The sequence below is a fragment of the Lepidochelys kempii genome, chromosome 23, assembly GCF_965140285.1.
Source record: "Lepidochelys kempii isolate rLepKem1 chromosome 23, rLepKem1.hap1, whole genome shotgun sequence".
NCBI lineage: Eukaryota > Metazoa > Chordata > Testudines > Cheloniidae > Lepidochelys > Lepidochelys kempii.
In genome coordinates, this window is record NC_136402.1 from 19,153,488 (window position 1) to 19,173,370 (window position 19,883).

At 68.4% G+C, this 19,883-nt stretch overlaps 3 protein-coding genes and 2 non-coding genes across 9 annotated transcripts in view; 4 read left to right on the plus strand and 1 right to left on the minus strand.

Annotated features, from left to right (window-relative positions):
- Positions 1-10,621, plus strand: part of FLNA (filamin A) — a 34,945-nt gene extending 24,324 nt beyond the window's left edge. For all 3 annotated transcript variants that reach the window (XM_078850299.1, XM_078850301.1, XM_078850300.1), the window contains 17 exons: positions 97-344; positions 686-788; positions 2,180-2,320; positions 2,513-2,641; positions 2,958-3,131; positions 3,303-3,464; positions 3,599-3,802; positions 5,073-5,225; positions 5,471-5,593; positions 6,081-6,347; positions 6,510-6,647; positions 7,036-7,151; positions 8,128-8,260; positions 8,543-8,719; positions 9,193-9,411; positions 9,601-9,804; positions 10,122-10,621. In XM_078850299.1, the coding sequence (XP_078706425.1) occupies positions 97-344; positions 686-788; positions 2,180-2,320; positions 2,513-2,641; positions 2,958-3,131; positions 3,303-3,464; positions 3,599-3,802; positions 5,073-5,225; positions 5,471-5,593; positions 6,081-6,347; positions 6,510-6,647; positions 7,036-7,151; positions 8,128-8,260; positions 8,543-8,719; positions 9,193-9,411; positions 9,601-9,804; positions 10,122-10,309 (2,879 nt within the window). In that variant the 3' untranslated portion in view covers positions 10,310-10,621. The remainder of the gene's footprint in view (positions 1-96; positions 345-685; positions 789-2,179; positions 2,321-2,512; positions 2,642-2,957; positions 3,132-3,302; positions 3,465-3,598; positions 3,803-5,072; positions 5,226-5,470; positions 5,594-6,080; positions 6,348-6,509; positions 6,648-7,035; positions 7,152-8,127; positions 8,261-8,542; positions 8,720-9,192; positions 9,412-9,600; positions 9,805-10,121) is intronic.
- On the minus strand, positions 4,232-19,861 carry LOC144929772 (deoxyribonuclease gamma-like). Of its 3 annotated transcripts, XM_078850303.1 has the most exons (5): positions 19,597-19,861; positions 19,251-19,409; positions 18,897-18,993; positions 18,361-18,523; positions 4,232-4,456 (listed from the first exon to the last, which is right to left on the minus strand). In XM_078850303.1, exons 2-4 carry the CDS (start codon positions 19,382-19,384, stop codon positions 18,449-18,451), a joined length of 306 nt encoding a protein of 101 aa, XP_078706429.1. In that variant the 5' UTR covers positions 19,385-19,409; positions 19,597-19,861; the 3' UTR covers positions 4,232-4,456; positions 18,361-18,448. The 3 variants fall into 3 exon arrangements, with proteins under 3 accessions (XP_078706429.1, XP_078706431.1, XP_078706430.1); XM_078850305.1 differs by lacking the exon at positions 18,361-18,523; XM_078850304.1 differs by having other exon boundaries at positions 19,251-19,861.
- RPL10 (ribosomal protein L10) lies at positions 14,932-18,205 on the plus strand. The gene is given in 8 exon segments (XM_078850302.1): positions 14,932-15,172; positions 16,218-16,254; positions 16,256-16,277; positions 16,571-16,627; positions 16,630-16,677; positions 16,854-16,992; positions 17,418-17,580; positions 17,989-18,205. Coding segments are annotated over 8 exon segments (690 nt in total). The 5' UTR covers positions 14,932-15,149; the 3' UTR covers positions 18,190-18,205.
- LOC144929819 (small nucleolar RNA SNORA70) lies at positions 17,026-17,158 on the plus strand. Its single transcript, XR_013634970.1, has one exon. It is a non-coding gene; the product is annotated as a small nucleolar RNA SNORA70 (small nucleolar RNA).
- On the plus strand, positions 17,744-17,876 carry LOC144929818 (small nucleolar RNA SNORA70). The gene has a single exon (XR_013634969.1). It is a non-coding gene; the product is annotated as a small nucleolar RNA SNORA70 (small nucleolar RNA).
- Positions 19,862-19,883: the final 22 nt, after the last annotated feature.

Consider the following 19,883-nt stretch of genomic DNA (forward strand, 5'->3'; position numbering starts at 1 on the left):
GGGGATTTCCTTTCCCGTCTGCTGGAGTTGCATGAGGGGGTGGCGGGTGGAGGGGGGGTGTGGCTTGGACAGATTCTCAATCCCCCCGCCCCCCAGGTGCTGGGATCGGCCCCACCATCCAGATCGGGGAGGAGACCGTGATCACGGTGGACACCAAGGCAGCAGGCAAAGGGAAGGTGACCTGTACGGTCTGCACGCCCGATGGCTCCGAGGTGGACGTGGACGTGGTGGAGAACGAGGATGGCACCTTCGACATCTTCTACACGGCCCCCCAGCCCGGGAAATACGTCATCTGTGTCCGCTTCGGGGGGGAGCACATCCCCAACAGCCCCTTCCAGGTCCTGGTGAGTGTGCCGGGGAGGCTGAGATCCACACCTGTCTGCCCCATCCCTCCCGTCTAGCCTCACCTCGTCCCATCCTGGTGTCGCAGCCCAGCGCAGTGACGCAAGATGCTCCAGACAGGCCACAAAGTAACAACAACACAGCCTGTCTCCCCGGACTCGAAACTTGCTCGCACGCTGGACTGTGGCTGAGCACATCCTCCCAGCTGGGCACTGTGGGAGTCCCCCTCTGGGCTGTTCCGGGGCCCCTGTAGCATCTGGGGGAGGCCATGCTTCCCCAGCTCTCCTTACAGCACCCCCCCCTCACCGCTCTGCCTGGGGGGGGTCTCGCGCGTCTTTCGCAGGCCACGGACCGTCCCCTGATGGGAGTCAACGGCCTGGATGTGGCCGGGCTGCGGCCGTTTGACCTGGTCATTCCGTTCACCATCAAGAAGGGGGAGATCACGGGTAAGTCTTGGGGGCAGATGCTCTGGGGCTGTAGCCCCTGGAGGCAGCCCCTGACATCCAACAGACTCTCCCCCTCACCGGCAGCTGGTTTTCCCCCCCACCCCACTGGGGGTCCCCTAGGACAGGGGAGATCCTAATATAGCCAGAGTAGCCCTGTGGGCCCATCAACCCTGGCGTCTGGCCTGGTAATCCCTTCCCATCTGGCCTGGTTGTCCCCTGCCCCCCTTGGATCACGCCCATGGCACCTCTGGCCTGGCATCCTGTGTGAGGGGTTTCCCCTGGGGTGCCACTTGGAACTGGGGTACCACTGAGCCCCCCTGACCCACCAGCTTGGGCTCTGGTCACACTGTGCTGTGGTGATAAGTTCTCAAGCTCGCTCTTTCGCCAGCAGACACACAGGTAGGGAGACACCCAGCTGCCGTGCCACACGCATGCTGAGATCAGCTCTGCCTGGGGGAGCTCGGCTTAGGAACTGCCCAGTTACTCAAGTGCCCCCCTCCCCTCCCGACTGTAAACCCCCAATGGTACCGTCGGGCGCTGCCCCGGGAAGTGCACAGCGCAAGCTCGTGACGGTCGCCCCCTCCTGCGATGAGGAGAGGGAGGTGCCCGGCTTTCTGCCCCCAGGCAGGATTTCCACACCCTGTGGTTTTAGACAGAACCAAACCAAGTGTATTAACAGCAACAGAGAGTTTATAAGTGACTCTAAGGGAGAGCAGCAGATGGAAGCAGATCACCCAGCAACTAAACAAACCCACAAACTGAGTGTCCCACTCGCTAGGTGGGGTGTAAATCAGCCATTTCTCACCCGGGGCGAGAAACAGGCCGGCAGGTTCTTACGGCACAAGCTGCCTGGGCTTTCCCGGGTTTTCATGCACAAGTCCCTTCACCTGGGTCCAGCACTTGCCCCTCGGTGTTTCCCTGCGAAAACACCCCTGGAGAGCGAGGTCCCCCTATGATGTCACTGTCCCCCCTTTTCTATCTTCTCCCCACTTGCTGGAAAGCTCTTACCTGGGTCCCACGCTTCCCATGGTGCAGGGCAACCTCGGAGAGCTTTCTAGTGGACCCAGTCCCTGGGGCGACCCTGGTGTATGGGTGCGTTTCCTCAATGAGCATTTTTACTGACGCAAACAAACACCCCCCCCCCCCACCCCCGATGGGCCTGTCACTGCCAAGCAGATCCGGACTTGGAGAACGACACCTCGATGGGTGAATATTGGGGTGCCAGGATGTCACATCCTGTCTCCAGTGGGGCTGCGTTTCAGGGGGAGGGGATCATCTCCCCCCCCATGGGCTCAAGGCCTGTATAACAGGCCCAGAGGGGCCATGTCTCCCCAGCAAGGGGGCCGCCGTAGGCCAGGACTGACCCCCGTGCCCGTGTTCTGCTCCCCCAGGCGAGGTCCGGATGCCCTCGGGGAAGGTGGCCAAGCCAGATATCACGGACAACAAGGATGGGACGGTGACGGTGAGATACGCGCCCACTGAGGCCGGGCTGCACGAGATGGACATCCGCTGTGACAGCCTGCACATCCCAGGTGCCGGGGAGTGGGGGGGGCGGGAGGGGGCACATCCCAGGTGCCGGGGAGTGGGGGGGGGGCGGGAGGGGGTATGAGCCAGGTGTTAGGGATCGGCCCACAACCCAGGCGCCAAGGGGAGCAGGGGGGCCCTGTGGCTGGGGGGAGGGGCCGATGCAGGCTCTGACACCCCCCCCACCCCGTGCCCCCCAGGGAGCCCCCTGCAGTTCTACGTGGACTACGTCAACAGCGGGCATGTCACAGCCTACGGCCCGGGGCTGATCCACGGCGTGGTCAACAAGCCGGCCACTTTCACAGTCAACACCAAGGACGCCGGCGAAGGTGAGGCTGGACGCCTGGGTTCCCTCCCTGGGGCGGGGTGGGGGTGGGGGTGGGGGTGGGGTGGGCTCTGGTGGTTAGAGTGGTGGGGAGGGGGCTGGGAGAGAAACCAGGAAGGTAGAGGAGTCCAGTGGGCTAGAACCAGGGGGGCCGGGAGCCAGGACACCTGGGTTCCCTCCCTGGCTACGGAAGGGCAGTGGGATCTGGCGGTTAGAGCCAGGAGGCTGGGAGACCCTGACCGGTCAGTCCGCATGATGGTGCTGGGTGGGCGCTGGGCTGGGAGGGGGCCGGCGGCCGCGCTGACCTCTGCCCACTACAGGAGGGCTGTCCCTGGCGGTCGAGGGCCCCTCCAAGGCCGAGATCAGCTGCACCGACAATCAGGACGGCACCTGCAGCGTCTCCTACCTGCCCATGCTGCCCGGCGACTACAGCATCGTGGTGAAATACAACGAGAAGCACATCGCAGGCAGCCCCTTCACTGCCCGCATCACCGGTCAGCGGCGGGGGGCTCCCGGGGTGGGGTGGGGGCAGGGCTTCCCCTCCGGGGCTGGGGGGGAACGGGCTGGGGTTGGGGGGCGGGGTGGAGCAGGACAAGTTGGGGGCTGGGCTGGGCTGGGGGTTCGGGGCTGGGGGTCCCCTCAGCTCACGGCCCCCCCACACACAGGTGACGACACGCTGCGAATGTCCCAGCTGAAGGTCGGCTCTTCGGCTGACATCCCCCTGGACATCGCGGAGACTGATCTGAGCCAGCTGACGGCGACCGTCACCCCCCCGTCAGGGCGCGAGGAGCCCTGCCAGCTCAAGCGGCTGCGCAACGGCCATGTAGGTGAGTTCCCCCCCCCCCGGGGCAGTGCCCCCTGGCTCTGCCAACCCCCTCCCCTTACTGCTGACCCCCAGCCCCTGCTAGCCCGGCCTTGGGCTCCCCCCAGCTCTGCCGACCTCACTCCCGACCTCCCCCAGGCATCTCGTTCGTGCCCAAGGAGGTGGGCGAGCACCTGGTGAATATCAAGCGGAACGGGCAGCATGTCCCCAACAGCCCCATCACGGTGACCATCAGCCAGTCGGAGATCGGTGACGCCAGCCGGGTCCGCGTCTCGGGGCCCGGCCTCAGCGAGGGGCGCACCTTCGAGCCAGCAGAGTTCCTCATCGACACCCGGGACGCAGGTGCGGCCGCAGGACGCTTGGGTTCTCTCCCAGCTCCGGGAGGGGAGGGGGTCTGATGGGTTAGAACGGGGGGGCTGGGAGCCAGGACTTCTGGGTTCTTTTTAGCTGACAGCTCTGAGGAACCGTCCCCGACTGAGGTGTCATTAGAGGAGGTTTTGGAACAAATTGATAAGCGGCAAGAAGTCACCAGGAGCAGATGGGATTCACCCAAGAGTTCGGAAGGGCTCAAATGTGACCTTGCAGAACTACTAACTGTGGTCTGTAACCCATCATTTAAATCGGCCTCTGTACCCGCTGGCTGGAGGGGACCTAATGTGACACCAGCTTTCAAAAAGGGCTCCAGAGGTGATCCCGGCAATTACAGGCCTGTCTGGCTTCAGTACCGGGCAAACGTTGAAACTATAATAAAGAACAATATTGTCAGGCAGATGGATGAACAGAATTTGTTGAGGAAGAGTCAACGTGGTTTTCGTAAAGGGAGATCCTGCCTCACAATCTGCTGGAATTCCTTGAGGGGGTCAACAAGCATGTGGACCAAGGGGATCCAGTGTACTTAGATTTTCAGAAAGCCTTTGACAAGGTCCCTCATGAAAGGCTCTTACGCAAAGGAAGCTGCCACGGGATAAGGGGGAAGGTCCTCTCATGGATCGGTACCTGGTTAAACGACAGGACACAAAGGGCAGGAATAAATGCTCAGCTCTCAGAATGGAGAGAGGTAAATAGCGGTGTCCCCCAGGGGTCTGTACTGGGCCCAGTCCTAGTCAACGTATTCATAAATGATCTGGAAAAAGGGGTAAACGGGAGGTGGCAAAATTTGCAGATGATACAAAATTACTCAAGATACTCAAGTCCCAGGCAGACGGCGAAGAGCTACACAAGGATCTCCCAAAACTGGGTGACTGGGCAACAAAATGGCAGATTAAATTTCATGTTAAGTAATGCATGTGGGAAAACGTCATCCCAACTATACATATAAAATCGTGGGGTGTAAATTAGCTTCTACCCCTCGAGAAAGATCTTGGCGTCACTGTGGCTAGTTCTCTGAACCCATCCACTCAATGTGCAGCGGCCGTCAAAAAAACGACCAGAACACTGGGCGAGATGGACTCTTGGTTGGACCCATAGGGCTGTTCTTATGCTCTCTCCTCGCTGTGGGAGGAGTGGGGTCTGGTGGGTTAGAGCAGGGGCTCGGAGCCACGACCCCTGAGTTCTCTGCGCAGGGGGATGCTTGGATGGCCTGCAGCCCCCCCACTCCCTCCTGCCCCCCCAGGCTATGGCGGGCTCAGCCTGTCCATCGAGGGCCCCAGCAAGGTGGACATAAACACGGAAGACCTGGAGGATGGGACCTGCCGCGTCACCTACTGCCCCACGGAGCCCGGCAACTACATCATCTCCATCAAATTCGCTGACCAGCACGTGCCAGGTGGGGGGCCCAGCGCGGAGCATGGGGCCCGGGCTCTGCCCCTGGGGGACTTGTCCCTGCAGGGCACCTGGCCAGCATCGGGGGCCACGCCGCCTTCCCCAGCAATTGGGGGTCAGAGCGACCCCTGGGATGGGTCCAGCTGGAAGGTGTTACGCCCTGTGTGGGGCGTGGGTGACCCGGGAGGTGCCATGGGACTCTGTCTGTGACCAGCCCTGCCTGACCCCTACCCCCCCCTCGCCCCACAGGGAGCCCGTTCTCAGTGAAGGTGACGGGCGAGGGGCGGGTGAAGGAGAGCATCACCCGGCGGCGCCGTGCCCCCCCCGTGGCCAACGTGGGCAGCGCCTGTGACCTGAGCCTCAAGATCCCAGGTGAGCTGGGGCTGGGGGCTCAGGGAGGCGGGCTGGGGGCTCAGCCCGGCAGAAGGGGCGGGGGCTGGGGCTGGGGGCTCGGGGAGGCTGGCGGGAGCTGGGGGGCTGGGGGCTCAGCCTGGCAGATGGGGCGGGTGGGGGCTGGAGCGGGAGCTGGGGGGCTGGGGGCTCAGAGAGGCCGGCGGGGGCTTAGCCCGGCAGAAGGGGCGGGGGCTGGGGGCTCGGGGAGGCGGGCTGGGGGCTCAGCCCGGCAGAAGGGGCGGGAGCTGGGGCTGGGGCTGGGGGCTCGGGGAGGCTGGCGGGAGCTGGGGGGCTGGGGGCTCAGCCTGGCAGATGGGGTGGGTGGGGGCTGGGGCGGGAGCTGGGGGACTGGGGGCTCGGGGAGGCCGGCGGGGGCTCAGCCCGGTGGAAGCGAGGGGGGCGCGTGGGGCAGGGCAGGCTCGGCGGGGGGGCCGCTGCGGGGCGTCTCACCCCCCTCTCCCCCCAGAGATCAGCCTGGCGGACGTGACGGCCCAGGTGACGGGCCCCTCGGGGCAGGGGCTGGCGGCCGAGGTGCTGGAGGCGGAGAACGGCACCTACTGCGTCCGCTTCGTGCCCGCCGAGACCGGCGTCCACTCGGTCAGCGTCAAGTACAAGGGCCAGCACGTCCCCGGCAGCCCCTTCCAGTTCACCGTGGGGCCGCTGGGCGAGGGCGGGGCCCACAAGGTGCGGGCGGGGGGCCCCGGCCTGGAGCGGGCAGAGGCCGGCGTGCCAGGTGAGCGGGAGCCGGGATGGGCGGGCGGGGCGGGCGGGGGGCCCCGGCCTGGAGCGGGCGGAGGCCGGCGTGCCAGGTGAGTGGGAGCCGGGGTGGGCGGGCGGGGCGGGTGGGGGGTGGGGGTCTGTGCAGCCCCCAGGCTAACGCCGTCTCCCCCCCCAGCCGAGTTCAGCATCTGGACGCGGGAGGCGGGGGCCGGGGGTCTGGCCGTCGCTGTCGAGGGGCCCAGCAAGGCCGAGATCGCCTTCGAGGACCGGAAGGACGGGTCCTGCGGTGTGGCCTACGTCGTCCAGGAGCCCGGTACGGGCGGGGCGGGAGGGTCAGCCCTGGCGTGGAGCTGGGGCAGAGAAACCCCCAAGCTGACTGTGGCGGGGGGGCTGGAGGGCCGGCAGTGGGGCTGGGGGGTGCTAACCCCCCTCTCCCCCCAGGGGACTGAGGTGGGCTGGGCGGCTGGCAGTGGGGCTGGGCGGCGCTGACCCCCCTCTCCCCCAGGGGCCGGCAGTGGGGCTGGGGGGCCGGCAGTGGGGCTGGGCGGCGCTAACCCCCCTCTCCCCCCAGGGGACTGAGGTGTGCTGGGCGGCCGGCAGTGGGGCTGGGCGGCCGGCAGTGGGGCTGGGCGGCGCTGACCCCCCTCTCCCTCAGGGGCCGGCAGTGGGGCTGGGCGGCACTAACCCCCCTCTCCCCCCAGGGGACTACGAGGTGTCCGTGAAGTTCAACGAGGAGCACGTCCCGGAAAGCCCCTTCGTGGTGCCCGCGACGGCCCCCTGCCATGACGCCCGGCGCTTGACTGTTACCAGCCTTCAGGTGAGGCACCAGAGAAACCGCCGGGCCCCCGCCCTCCTGGCCGCCGGCACGGGCCCCGGGGGGCGCTGTGGGGAGAGGCAGGGCCCAGCTCCGGGTCGCTACTGCCTGGGGGGCAGCCCCCCAGCTGCGCCTCGAGCCTCGGCACTCGCAGAGCTAGCGGCCCCCCCGTCAGTCCCCAGGGGCAGGTCTGGACAAGCTGGGGGGCAAAGACGCTACCCCCCAGCAACTCATCCCCCCAGTGCGGCAGGCCAGGCCCCTGATCTTCCCTGGTAAAATAGCCCCCACCCCCACCTCCTTAGGGGTCCCACAACCTCTCCGTGGGTGAGGAGCTCGCACTGAGCTGCCTGTGACTGCAGGCCCCTCGGGACAGAGCCCCCCCGTCCCCGCCCGTGTCTCCGCCTGTGTAAACCCCCCCCTGTTGGGGGGGGGGGGGCTGTAACCTGTCCGCCCCTTCTGGCATCGAGAGGTAGCTGGGGGGCCCAGGGCTGGAGGGGCCGTGTGCAGAGGGGGGCTCTGCCGCCGGGGGGGGACTGGGATCCTGTGCCGGCCCAGGACAGCAGGGCGCCCCCCAAACCGCCCCGGGGCGCTGCGGTTTTCTCTCGTGTCTCTTTTAAAGGCTCTTAACAGACCCCGACGACGCCCGGGCCAGGAGCTGCTTAAAGAGAGAGAGCTCCATCCTGCCCCCCGCCCCGCCACACTCCCCCGGCCCCCTGCTGTGGGCTGCTGGGGCACTGGTCCCTGAGCCCCCATAGCCTGGGGCTGGCCCTCAGTCCCCGCTCCTAGCCCCCCAACCCAACGCCGGCCTGGCCCTGGCCCCCCTTTCCCAGCCCTGCCGGCCGACACTCCCAGCTCTCCCTCTTTAAGCAGCTGGGCCCAGGAAGGTAAGTGATGTGGCTGGGGTGGGGTGACCCCCTGGTCCCCCTGTCCTGCCCCCCACCTGTCCCCCGGCCCCGCTAATGCTCTGCTGTGCTTCCAGGAGTCAGGGCTCAAGGCCAACCAGCCAGCTTCCTTTGCAGTCAGCCTGAACGGCGCCAAGGGGGCACTGGATGCCAAGGTGCACAGCCCCTCGGGCGCGCTGGAGGAATGTCACGTCACTGAGATCGACGAAGGTGAGGCCACCCTGCGGAGCGGGGCCTGGATCCGGGGTGGGTTGGGCAGGGGGCAGAGAACCCAGGAGTCCGGGCTCCCAGCCCACCCTGCTCTACCCCACTAGCCCCCACTCTCCTCCCAGAGCCAGGGAGAGAACCCAGGAGTCCGGGCTCCCAGCTCCCCACGCCATCCCCTCTAATTGCCAGCCCCTCCCCACTGAGCAAGCTGCTGCTCACACCCCAGGGCTGCTGGGGGACCGGACCCCAATGCTCCCCTTCCTCTAATGCTGCCCCTGCCCCCAGATAAATACGCTGTGCGCTTCATCCCGCGGGAGAACGGTGTCTACTCCATCGACGTCAAGTTCAACGGCTCCCACATCCCCGGCAGCCCCTTCAAGATCCGTGTCGGGGAGCCGGGCCAGGCCGGCGACCCAGGCCTGGTGTCTGCCTACGGCACGGGCCTGGAGGGTGGCACCACAGGTAGGGAGTGAGGGGCCCTGGCGGGGCTGCGGGGAGCCCGGGGCCGGGCTGGCAGGGGCTGCGGGTCGGCAGTGAGGGGCCCCGTCGGGGCTGCGTGGAGCCCGGGGCTGCGGGTCGGCAGTGAGGGGCCCCGGCGGGGCTGCGGGGAGCCCGGGGCTGCGGGTCGGCAGTGAGGGGCCCCGGCGGGGCTGCGGGGAGCCCGGGGCTGCGGGTCGGCAGTGAGGGGCCCCGGCGGGGCTGCGGGGAGCCCGGGGCTGCGGGTCGGCAGTGGGGGGCCCCGGCGGGGCTGCGGGTCGGCAGTGAGGGGCCCCGGTGGGGCTGCGGGGAGCCCGGGGCTGCGGGTCGGCAGTGAGGGGCCCCGGTGGGGCTGCGGGGAGCCCGGGGCTGCGGGTCGGCAGTGGGGGGCCCCGGCGGGGCTGGGGCTGCGGGTTGGGAGTGAGGGGCCCCGGCATTGACACCCATGACACTTGCAGGCAGCCCGGCAGAGTTTGTGGTGAACACGACCAACGCGGGCCCCGGGGCGCTGGCCGTGACCATCGACGGCCCCTCCAAGGTGCAGATGGACTGCCAGGAGTGCGCCGAGGGCTACAAAGTGACCTACACACCCATGGTGCCCGGCAGCTACCTGATCTCCATCAAGTACGGTGGCCCCTACCACATCGCTGGCAGCCCCTTCAAGGCCAAGATCACAGGTGTGGGGCCTGGAGCCATGGCAGGGCATGGGGGCGGGCCTTTCGCAAGCCCCTCCCGGGGGGCAGGTTCACGTCTCTCCGAGCAATGGGCTCAGGCTCTCTGCACACTCAGACAGCGTCGGCTGCGCTGGTTCTAAGGGGGGGATTCCCCCCCCACTGCCCCTGATCAACCTGATCTTCCCTCCACAGGCTCCCGCCTGGTGAGCAGCCACAGCCTGCACGAGACGTCCTCTGTCTTCGTGGACTCGGCCGGGCGGGCGGAGGTGGCTGTGCTGCAGGGGGTGCCCCCCAAGTTCACTTCGGACGCCAGCAAGGTGGTGGCCAAGGGGCTGGGGCTGAGCAAAGGCTTCGTGGGCCAGAAGAACTCCTTCACGGTGGACTGCAGTAAAGCAGGTGGGAGGTGGGGCGTGGTGAGGGTGGGGCCGGGTCTGTGGGGCGTGGCTGGGGGGGGGCCTGGGAGGGCAGCTCCTTTGGCCCCCTCCCCGCCCAGCTGTGGCTGTTTTTGCTCCGGAGATCAGATCAGCCCCCTAGAACCAGCCCAGCTCCAGGCCAGTCTAGCTAACCCTGCGCGGCTCAGGGGTGGCACTGCGGCTGGGAGGAGGGTGGAGGTCGGGGGGCTGGCTGGGGGGGAGGGAAGATCAGGCAGGGGTGGGGTCCCGGGCTGTGCCTGGCTGGCCCCCGCCCCCACACTGACCCCCATGTCCCCCCAGGGAACAACATGCTGCTGGTGGGGGTGCACGGCCCCCGCACGCCGTGCGAGGAGATCGTGGTGAAGCACCTGGGGAACCGGCTCTACACCGTCTCCTACCTGCTGAAGGACAAGGGCGACTACGTCCTGGTGGTGAAATGGGGCGACCAGCATGTCCCCAACAGCCCCTTCCACGTCTCCGTGCCGTAGCCCCCCGCCCCGGACGCCTGGGTCCCCTGGGCCCCTCGCTGCGCTGCTGGCCTCGTCCTCCCACCGCTGCCCCGGCAGAGCCTCGGAGCCCCACGGCCGGTGGGGCTGGGCAGCTAGACGACACCCCCACCCCCCCGTGCTGGGGCCGGGCGGGGCCGTTCCTTGGCGTTTCGGGCAGCCGCCACCTTTGCTGCTTTGCCCATTCCCCCCCCCCCCCCCCCGACTCCTGGTTTATTAATTTTTGGTTAATGTTTTTGTGCACGCCAGCCACCCCTCCCCCTCCGGGGACGGGGAATAAACCGTTCTGCTTCAGCGGCCGTCTGTCCGTCCGTCTGTCGGGGTGCGTGGCCGGGGGGGCTCCTGGGGAGATGGAACCTGCCCCCCCAACTTGGGGCACAGATCCTCCTGCAAAGGAATGAGTCTTCCCCATCCAGTGGCAGGGAGTCCCACAGACCCCTGGCTGCTGGCATCCTGCTCCAACTTGGCCCCGTTCCCTGCTGCCCCCGCGGGTGGGAGGTTTGGGGGCACCTAGCACTGCACCGGCCTGGCCCCAGCAGGCTGATCTCAGCCGCGCCCCGCCCAGGCTCCCGCACGGATCCCAGCAGCCGCCAGCTTGTGCCACCCTCCCCACGGGCTCCAGAAATAGCCCTTCCCCGGCTGCTGGCGCAGAGCGGCTGCCACCTCCGCCCAGAGGAAACCGCAAGTCAGGGCTCGGAGCACAGGGGCTTGCCAGGGGCAGGCAGACAGACAGGGCAGGGCCCCACAGATGAGGGGCACAGCAGAGAGACTAGGGGGCAGGCTGGCCCTGGGGGCAGCTCCTTCCTTCCCCTGCAGCTGGCCAGCTCCTTCTTCTGGGCCTGTGTGGGGAGGGGCACGGCAGCCCCCACCCCCCCCAACTGGCACCAACCCCCCAGGCTCAGAGCTGCTGCCTGGGCAGGGCTGCATGTCCCGGCAGCACATGGCATGCGAAGCTGGCAGCCGCACGCCAGGCTACTTCCTCCGGGGCCCTGGGTGGGGCGAGGCGGCGGCAGGAGCTGGGGTGGGGCAGAGCGAGGCTGGGCCTGCCCCAAGGATCTAGTTCTGCCCCGGGCCCTGCCGGTGCCCCTCGCTCCCGACCCGCGGCCCCTGCTGTGCGTTCCCAGCTCTCCGGGAGGCAGCAGCCACCGCTCTGACCCTGGGGTGGTTGGCGCGGGCTCAGCCTCCCCGGCTTCCTTCCCACATCTCCAGGCTCTGGATTTCGCTGCTCTGCAATTAGGGCTCCGTGTGGTTTAAGCTGCAGGGCCGGGGCTGGGCTGGGCTGGCTGCCAGCGGGGCCGGTGATGGATGAGGCCTCTGCTCCCTTCCTCCCCCGCTGCACCAGGCCTTGCGTCTTGCCTTGTTTGGGCATCGATCCTGGGCTGTGCGCCCCCCTGCCAACGTGAGCCACTCCCAGCGCAGACCCCCCCTTGGTGTTATTACATGCCCCTCAGTCCCGACCCGCAGCCCCTGCTAGCCCAGCCCTGCGCCCCCCAGCTCTGCCGGTGCCCCTCACTCCCGACCCGCAGCCCCCTGCTAGCCCGGCCCTGCATCCCCCCCAGCTCTGCCGGTGCCCCTCAGTCCCGACCCGCAGCCCCTGCTAGCCCAGCCCTGCGCCCCCCAGCTCTGCCGGTGTCCCTCACTCCCAACCTGCAGCCCCATGCTAGCCCGGCCCTGCATCCCCCCCAGCTCTGCCGGTGCCCCTCACTCCCGACCCGCAGCCCCTGCCAGCCCAGCTCTGCCCCCCCAGCTCTGCCGGTGCCCCTCACTCCCGACCCGCAGCCCCTGCTAGCCCAGCCCTGCATCCCCCTCAGCTCTGCCGGTGCCCCTCACTCCCGACCCGCAGCCCCTGCAAGCCCAGCCCTGGGCCCCCCAGCCCTGCCGGTGCCCCTCACTCCCAACCCGCAGCCCCTGCTAGCCCAGCCCTGCGCCCCCGAGCTCTGCCGGTGCCCCTCACTCCCGACCTGCAGCCCCTGAGGGCTGCTGTATTTTTGTCCCAGCCTTTGGCTTGTGCAGCAGAGACACCTGCTGGCGCGGCTGGGGATTGCACGGGTTGCAGGGGAACTAACCCCCCCCCCCCCCGCCCATGCCTGGCCTGCTGGGCCCTATTGTGTCATCTTTCTCTCTCCCCCCCGCCCCCCGGAGATCTGCGGGGGCTCGGTGGGGCTCATGTCCCCCAGCCCTGGCGTGTGGGGACGATGCCCCCAGCTGACCTGGGAGGTGGGGGCTGGTGGCCCCTTCCCCACCGCCCCGGCTCTGCCCCAGACACGGCTGCATTGCAGACGAGCCAACTCCTCCTGCTGCAGCTACGGGGGAGCAAGAACCAGCCAAGGCCTGGGTGGGCCGGGAATCCAGTGACGCGCCGGCATTAGCGGCCCCAGTTCCCTTAGGTCCCCGGCTGCCGGGCTCTGCATGGCGGTGCGGGGGCTGAGCCTCGTCTGTCACGCGGCAGGAGCCCCGGGCCCAGCCTGTGGGCGCTGAGAGCTGACAAACTCCCACCGGCGTGGGGCCGTTCGGGGCAGCGCTTGGAGCTGTCCACATGGGAGAACTACGGGGGCGGGGGGCAGGGAAAGGCTGCAGCTGGGGCATTGGGGCAGCCGGCACCCAGCTCAGGGGTGAACGGGGTTTGGCCCGGGAGCCAGCCCAGGTTGCAACAGCCTCGCAGCGACGCCGGGTCCCAGGAGCGGGTGCCAGGGCTCGCCCCTCGGGAGTCGGGCCAGCAGGCACGGGCAGCAAAGGGAACATGCAGGAAGAGCGAGCCCAGGGCCCCACTCCGTCTGGGGGCGCTGAGAGCCTGGGGGGGGCCCCGCTCTGTCTGGGGGTGCTGAGAGCCTGGGGAGGGGGGCCCTGCTGTGGCTGGGGGCGCTGAGAGCCTGGGGGGGCCCCGCTCCGTCTGGGGGCGCTGAGAGCCTGGGGGGGGCCCCGCACCGTCTGGGGGCGCTGAGAGCCTGGGGGGGGCCCTGCTCCATCTGGGAGCGTTGAGAGCCTGGGGGGGGCCCCCGCTCCGTCTGGGGGCGCTGAGAGCCTGGGGGGGGGCCCCCGCTCCATCTGGGAGCGCTGAGAGCCTGGGGGGGGCCCTGCTCCGGCTGGGGGTGCTGAGAGCCTGGGGGGGGGGGAAGCTGCCTGTGGCTGAAACATCCCAAGTCCCTGATGGGCCCGGTTCGGCTGCAGCAGTGGGGGGCCTCGGCCGCCCTGGTTCTGAGGGCTCGGGTGGGGACGAGCCGACGTGCGGGTGGCATGAGGTCAGACCAGTCGGGCACAAGTGTGGGGTGGGGTCAGTGTGTGGCTGGCTTCTGAGCGGGCGGTAGTTGCCAGTCCAGGCCCGGGAGTTTTGTGATATTCCCCCCCGGGTCCCCCCAGGTCCCCCTACACCCCGTCTCCCTCCCTCCCGCAGCCCCACACCCCCCCGTGTCTGCCCGGCACCAGGAGGCCTCGGCCTGCCCAGGTGCCTCTGAGCTGCTCGTGGAGTGCGGCAGGTCTGTACGGGCCCCCGCCCGCTCCAGCAGGCCTGAGCCTGGCCCCAGAGCCTGGCCCCAGAGCCTGGCGGGCGCCGTGGGGCGCCGGCTCATGGCTCGGGCCCATCTGGCCTCGGGTGTCCCCACCCCCGGTCTCCCGCCCGGTCTGCCCCAGCGTCACTGTAAGGCCCCCCCGGGCAGCGCCCGGGTCCCGCCCCAGGGTCCGTTCTGGGGCGCAACGATCGGGGGGGGGGGGACCAGGTCCAGGCACAGCAGGGGCCCCGCATGAGTGGTGCCTCCCCATAGACACCCAGCCCCACTGCCAGGCATGAAGGTCCGGGGGGGGGGCTGAGCTGGCCCCCCCGGCGGCCCCTGGGGCGGGGTTGCGAATATGCAAATATTCAGATATGCCGATAAGTTGCAACCAGACCAACTGTTAATCGGGGTGAATTAATTACACATGCAAATGAGGCCGGCCGGGCCCCAGCTACAGGTCTCTGATCCCGCTATGCAAATGAGGCCGACTGTCCACATGCAAATTAGCTGCAATGACGCAGTTGGTGGGGGCCCCAAACCGGCTCCGGCAACGTCACAAAATATGCATCTTAGCTCGAGATGCAAATTAGCCGCACAATGCAATTGTATGCAAATCGGAGCGGTATGCAAATTGCACGGCGCGGAGCCTTGCGCCGCGCGCGCTGATCTGGGCGAGCCCGCGCGCCTCCCCTGCCTCGGGACAGCCGACACAGGGCCCGCCCCACGCTGGCCCCGCCCCTATGTCCAATCAGCGTCGAGATATTTACATAACAGGGCAGATGGGCGGGGCGTAGAGGACGGGCGGCAGGCACCTCGATGGCCACGCCTCGTCCTCAATACGCATGCGCAGCAACCGCAGGCCCGCCGGCTAGGTCTCTAAAATGGCGGCGGGCTGGGAACAGCGCGCGTGCGCAACACGCGCGAGAAGGCCTGGTGTCCGCGATGCGCATGCGTTTCCCTCTCTACGCCGGAAGCCACTGCTAGAGCGGAGCCGCGGGTTGGGCAAGAGGGGCGCATGCGCTGGAGGGCGAGCGCCCGCCGCCATTGGCCGGCGCCGCCGCTCTACGCCGGAAGCGGGGGGCTAGAGCGGCGGTCGGGGCCTGCGTACAAAAGCTGCGCGCATGCGCGGCTCCCTTCTCTTTGCCGCACGGCGAGGTGAGCGCGTGTCCGGGCTGGGAGCCCTGGGAGGGACCCGGGGCTGGGACCCACAATTCCCCGCGGCGCGGCCCCAGCACTACCCCCCCAACACCCCCTTGCGGCGCGACCTCAGCGCCCCCCCCCCGCCGTGTCTTGATCCGGTCTCTGCGTCTCTCTAGACCCTGCCCGGAGCCGCCATGGGCCGCCGCCCCGCGCGCTGGTGAGTGGGGGCCGGGGGGGCCCGGCCCGTGGGTAGCTGGGGGGCCCGGGGGGGGGGGGGGGGCCGGTCCGGCCCGTGGGTAGCTGGGTGTCCCCGGGGGGGAGGGGGGCCCCGGCCCGTGGGTAGCTGGGTGTCCCCCGGGGGGGGGGGGCCCCGGCCCGTGGGTAGCTGGGTGTCCCCGGGGGGGGGCCCGGTTCGGCCCGGCCCGTGGGTAGCTGGGTGTCCCCGGGGGGGGGGCCCGGTTCGGCCCGGCCCGTGGGTAGCTGGGTGTCCCCGGGGGGGGGCCCGGTTCGGCCCGGCCCGTGGGTAGCTGGGTGTCCCCGGGGGGGGGCCCGGTTCGGCCCGGCCCGTGGGTAGCTGGGTGTCCCCGGGGGGGGGGGGGGGCCCGGTTCGGCCCGGCCCGTGGGTAGCTGGGTGTCCCGGGGGGGGGGGGGGGGGGGGGGGGGCCCGGTTCGGCCCGGCCCGTGGGTAGCTGGGGTGTCCCGGGGGGGGGGGGGGGGCCGGTTCGGCCCGGCCCGTGGGTAGCTGGGTGTCCCCCGGGGGGGGGGGGGGCCCGCTTCGGCCCGGCCCGTGGGTAGCTGGGTGTCCCCCGGGGGGGGCCCGCTTCGGCCCGGCCCGTGGGTAGCTGGGTGTCCCCGGGGGGGGGGGGGGGGGGCCGGTTCGGCCCGTGGGTAGCTGGGTGTCCCCGGGGGGGAGGGGGGGCCCGGTTCGGCCCGTGGGTAGCTGGGTGTCCCCGGGGGGGAGGGGGGCCCGGTTCGGCCCGTGGGTAGCTGGGTGTCCCCGGGGGGGAGGGGGGCCCGGTTCGGCCCGTGGGTAGCTGGGTGTCCCCGGGGGGGAGGGGGGCCCGGTTCTCGGCCCGGCCCCGTGGGTAGCTGGGTGTCTCCGGGGGGGGGGGGGTGGGGGGCCGTTCGGCCCGGCCCGTGGGTACTGGGGTGTCCCCGGAGGGGGGGGGGCCCGGTTCGGCCCGGCCCGTGGGTAGCTGGGTGTCCCCGGGGCGGGGGGGTTGTTGGGGCTGGCCCCGTCTCACTGTCCTCTCCCCGCCCAGCTACCGGTACTGCAAGAACAAGCCCTACCCCAAGTCCCCGCTTCTGCAGGGGTGTCCCAGGTGAGTCTCCCCCCGTGTGTTGCTGGGCCCACGGGGGCTGGGGGGAGACAGGGCTGGGCCATGGGGGGCGGTTTGGGGGGGGAGGGGTTTGTGTGGGGCCCTCAGGAAATGATGTCATGCTACTAGTAAAGACCTGGGGGGTTCTGCCTGGCCTCCTTCCTGGGGTTTGGGGGGTCTCTGCCAGCTTGGACACCCCGGGAAGGGGCCCTGCCTGGTCCAGGAACACCTGAGGATGAGACCCCAGGGTCTGCTCTGGCTCATGGGGGGTCCCCTTCTCTCCTATTCCCCCCCAGATGCCAAGATCCGCATCTTCGACCTGGGCCGGAAGAAGGCCAAGGTGGACGAGTTCCCCTCTGCGGCCACATGGTGTCGGATGAATATGAGCAGCTCTCCTCTGAAGGTGAGGGGGTGGCTGGGGCCTTGTCTGGGAGCTGGGGCTTGTTCAGGGGCAGTGCTTGTCAGGGGGTGGAAAATGAGGAGTGGGGTCAATAAACCTGCCAGGAAGATCCCAGCTGAGGGGCTGCTGGTTGGGGGCCCTCTTGTTCCCCTCCTGAGTTCACTCTGTCGTCCCCCCAGCGCTGGAGGCCGCCCGGATCTGTGCCAACAAGTACATGGTGAAGAGCTGTGGGAAGGACGGGTTCCACATCCGCGTACGCTTGCACCCCTTCCACGTCATCCGCATCAACAAGATGTTGTCCTGCGCTGGTGCCGACAGGTGGGGGGAACGTGGGGGGGCAGGGAGGGGTCCTCGCAGCCCACTAAGCCGACCGGCCCGCCTGCCGTGGGGGCCCGGTGTGCAATGGCTGCACACAGCACCCCCCCTGGTTGTGTATGTGCTCCGTGCCCTGTATGGAGCACCTTAAGGGACCGCGGGGACATAGACTCAAGGGGTGTTTGGGAGGGGTGAGGGGCAGTGGATGTGTGGGGTGACACCCTAAGGGACTGTAGGAATGCGGGGGGGGGCAGTGACCTAAGGGACATGTTTGGAGGAGTGTGGGGATGATTCTCTTTGTGCTCAGGGGGTGTTTGGGGTGTGACTGAGGGTGGGGGATGTGGGGGGCATTTGTAGGGGTAGGGAATGTGGGCACAGGGCCCTGTGCCCACGTGCCCCCCCAGCTCATGCCCCATGGGTCCTGGCAGGCTGCAGACGGGGATGCGTGGTGCCTTCGGCAAGCCCCAGGGCACTGTGGCTCGGGTGCACATCGGCCAGGTCATCATGTCCATCCGCACCAAGGCCCAGAACAAGGAGCATGTGGTGGAGGCCCTGCGCAGGGCCAAGTTCAAGTTCCCCGGGCGCCAGAAGGTAATGGGGGTGGTTCTGGGTGGGGGGCTCCCCCAGTCATGGTGGGGCTCTTTGGGGGGTTGTGCTTCCTTGGGGGGCTGCTGGCTCCCAACCAGTCCCAGGGCAGGGACTGGCTGGTTCGGTGGGGGAATGGGGCCTGGGGCCCGTCTCCTCTGGGGCTGCCCTGCAGCCAGTTAAGCCGACCGGCCTGCCTGCTGTGGTGGCCCGGTGTGCAATGGCTGCGCACAGCACCCCCCCTGGTTGTGTACGTGCTCCGTGCCCGGTACGGAGCGCCCTAAGGGACCGCGGGGACACGGGCATCGGAGGTGTGGGGGGTGACACCCAAGGGACTGTGGGGACACAGCCGGTGTCCGCGGGAGACCTCCTGTGTAGCTAGCACCCCTGCTAACCACTGTCCCCTGCCCCCAGATCCACATCTCCAAGAAATGGGGCTTTACCAAGTTCAACGCGGATGAGTTCGAGGACATGGTGGCCGAGAAGCGGCTGCTGCCAGATGGTTGTGGTGTGAAGTACATCCCCAGCCGGGGGCCCCTGGACAAGTGGCGGGGCCCTGCATGCTGCCTGAGCCCCTGGCTGCCCCCCATCCTGGGGTCCCCCCAGCAGGAATAAAAACATTGGCCTCTAATGCCCACCTGTGTGTGCTGTGGGGCACAGCTGGGGGGGATCCCAGAGCCACAGCCCTCCCCCTTCTTTTGGGGCAGCACAGGGCAGGATGAGCTGCAGCAGGGGCGGTGAATGCCTGGCTGGGGGGAGGCAGGGCGGGGCCCTGAGTAACTCAACTCTGGTGCTGCGGCTTGGGGGCTGCTGTGGGACAGCTTGAGCCCCCCGCTGGATGGGGATGGAGGCAGGTCCTTGCTCTGAGGGCTGCTCACAGCTCCCGCGGTGCCTGCCCGGCCAGATACAAGTTCACCTCCACGGGGTAATGGTCGCTGACCTGCAGGGCCTGTGAGGTGGAGTGTTAAATTGCTGGGGGGTTAAGGGGTGCGCACCCCTCTGCCCTCCCCAAACTAGAAGAGAACCCATGAGCCCTCAGTCCCAGCCCCTGCTGCTCTAACTCACCAGACCCCGCTCCCCTCCCAGAGCAAGGGAGAGAACCCAGGAGTCCTTGGTCCCATTCTTCCCTGGCCTGTAACCCACTCCCCTCCTAGGAGTCGTGGGCCTACCCACTTATGTCTTGGTTCTGGATGCTATCTGAGGGAGAGTGAGACCTGTCCCCGCTCCCTCCTGGTGAGGGTCCCCTGTCTCTGCTCCCTTCCTCCCCCCCCTTGTGCCAGGGCTGGTGGGGGTGTCATTCCCTGATGCAGGGTCCCTCTCACCTCCTCCTCCGACAGCCCCAGGCTCTTGGCGAAGTTGTAGGGTTTGGCTGAGCCAGGCACCACAGCTCTGAGCAGCTCATCCCCCTGGACCACGATCCTGGGGGGGCAGAGAGGGGGTGAGGGGGGAGCTGTCCCTTAACTTGCCCCTTCCCTCTAGCCTGCACCAGTGCAGAGCAATCCCAAGGTGTGGGACTGCAGTGTGGAGAGAGGCAGCCTCTCCAACCCCTACTCCTTTCCCCCAGAGGTTAACTGATAACCTTTGCCAGGGGCTCTGCTCCCCCAGTTCTCCCTGCTATGGGGGGAGCCAGTCCCCCCACATCCCCATGCTGGGTCCCCCCAGGCTACCCCTAGTACCTGTCGTAGGCGCAGTGGGTCCGGGCTCGCACTGTGGTGTTGATGCCATCCCCGATCAGCCAGTGGAAGCGGGGATCCCAGCGCAGCCGGATGGACCCCCAGGCGTTGTGGGGGACATAGGCCCCCCCCTGCATTTAAGTCCCCCAGCACCATCACGTTCTGGGGGGGGGGGAGAGAGCAAGATGGGAATCCGGTCACCTGGGTCCTGTTCCCCTTCCCCCCAGCGTATGGGAGCTGCGGTGGAACTGTCCCTGGATGCCTGGCTCCCCAGGGTGCTGTCCTCCCACCCCCATTCTCTCTCTCTCCTTCCCTCCCAGATACCTGTGTCCCGTGGGTTCCCCCATACCTGGGTTCCCCAGCGCTGGCTCAGTTCCTGGCAGACCTGGTGGAGCTGATCGATCTCATGGGGCGCATCCCGGGGGCTGACATGATGTGAGAGCAGCACAAAGTCCTTGATGGCTGTTGGGGGGGGTGATGTTAGTGGGGGATACCTGATGCCCCAGCTCTTCCTCCTCCTCCCCCCGCCCCCCCTAGTGCTGGTGCTACTCCAGCCAGGGGGTTGCTGTCCCCCAGGCACTGTACTGGGGAAGAGGGTTGTAGCTGGGGGGGCGGTCATGACTCTGAGATAGCGCG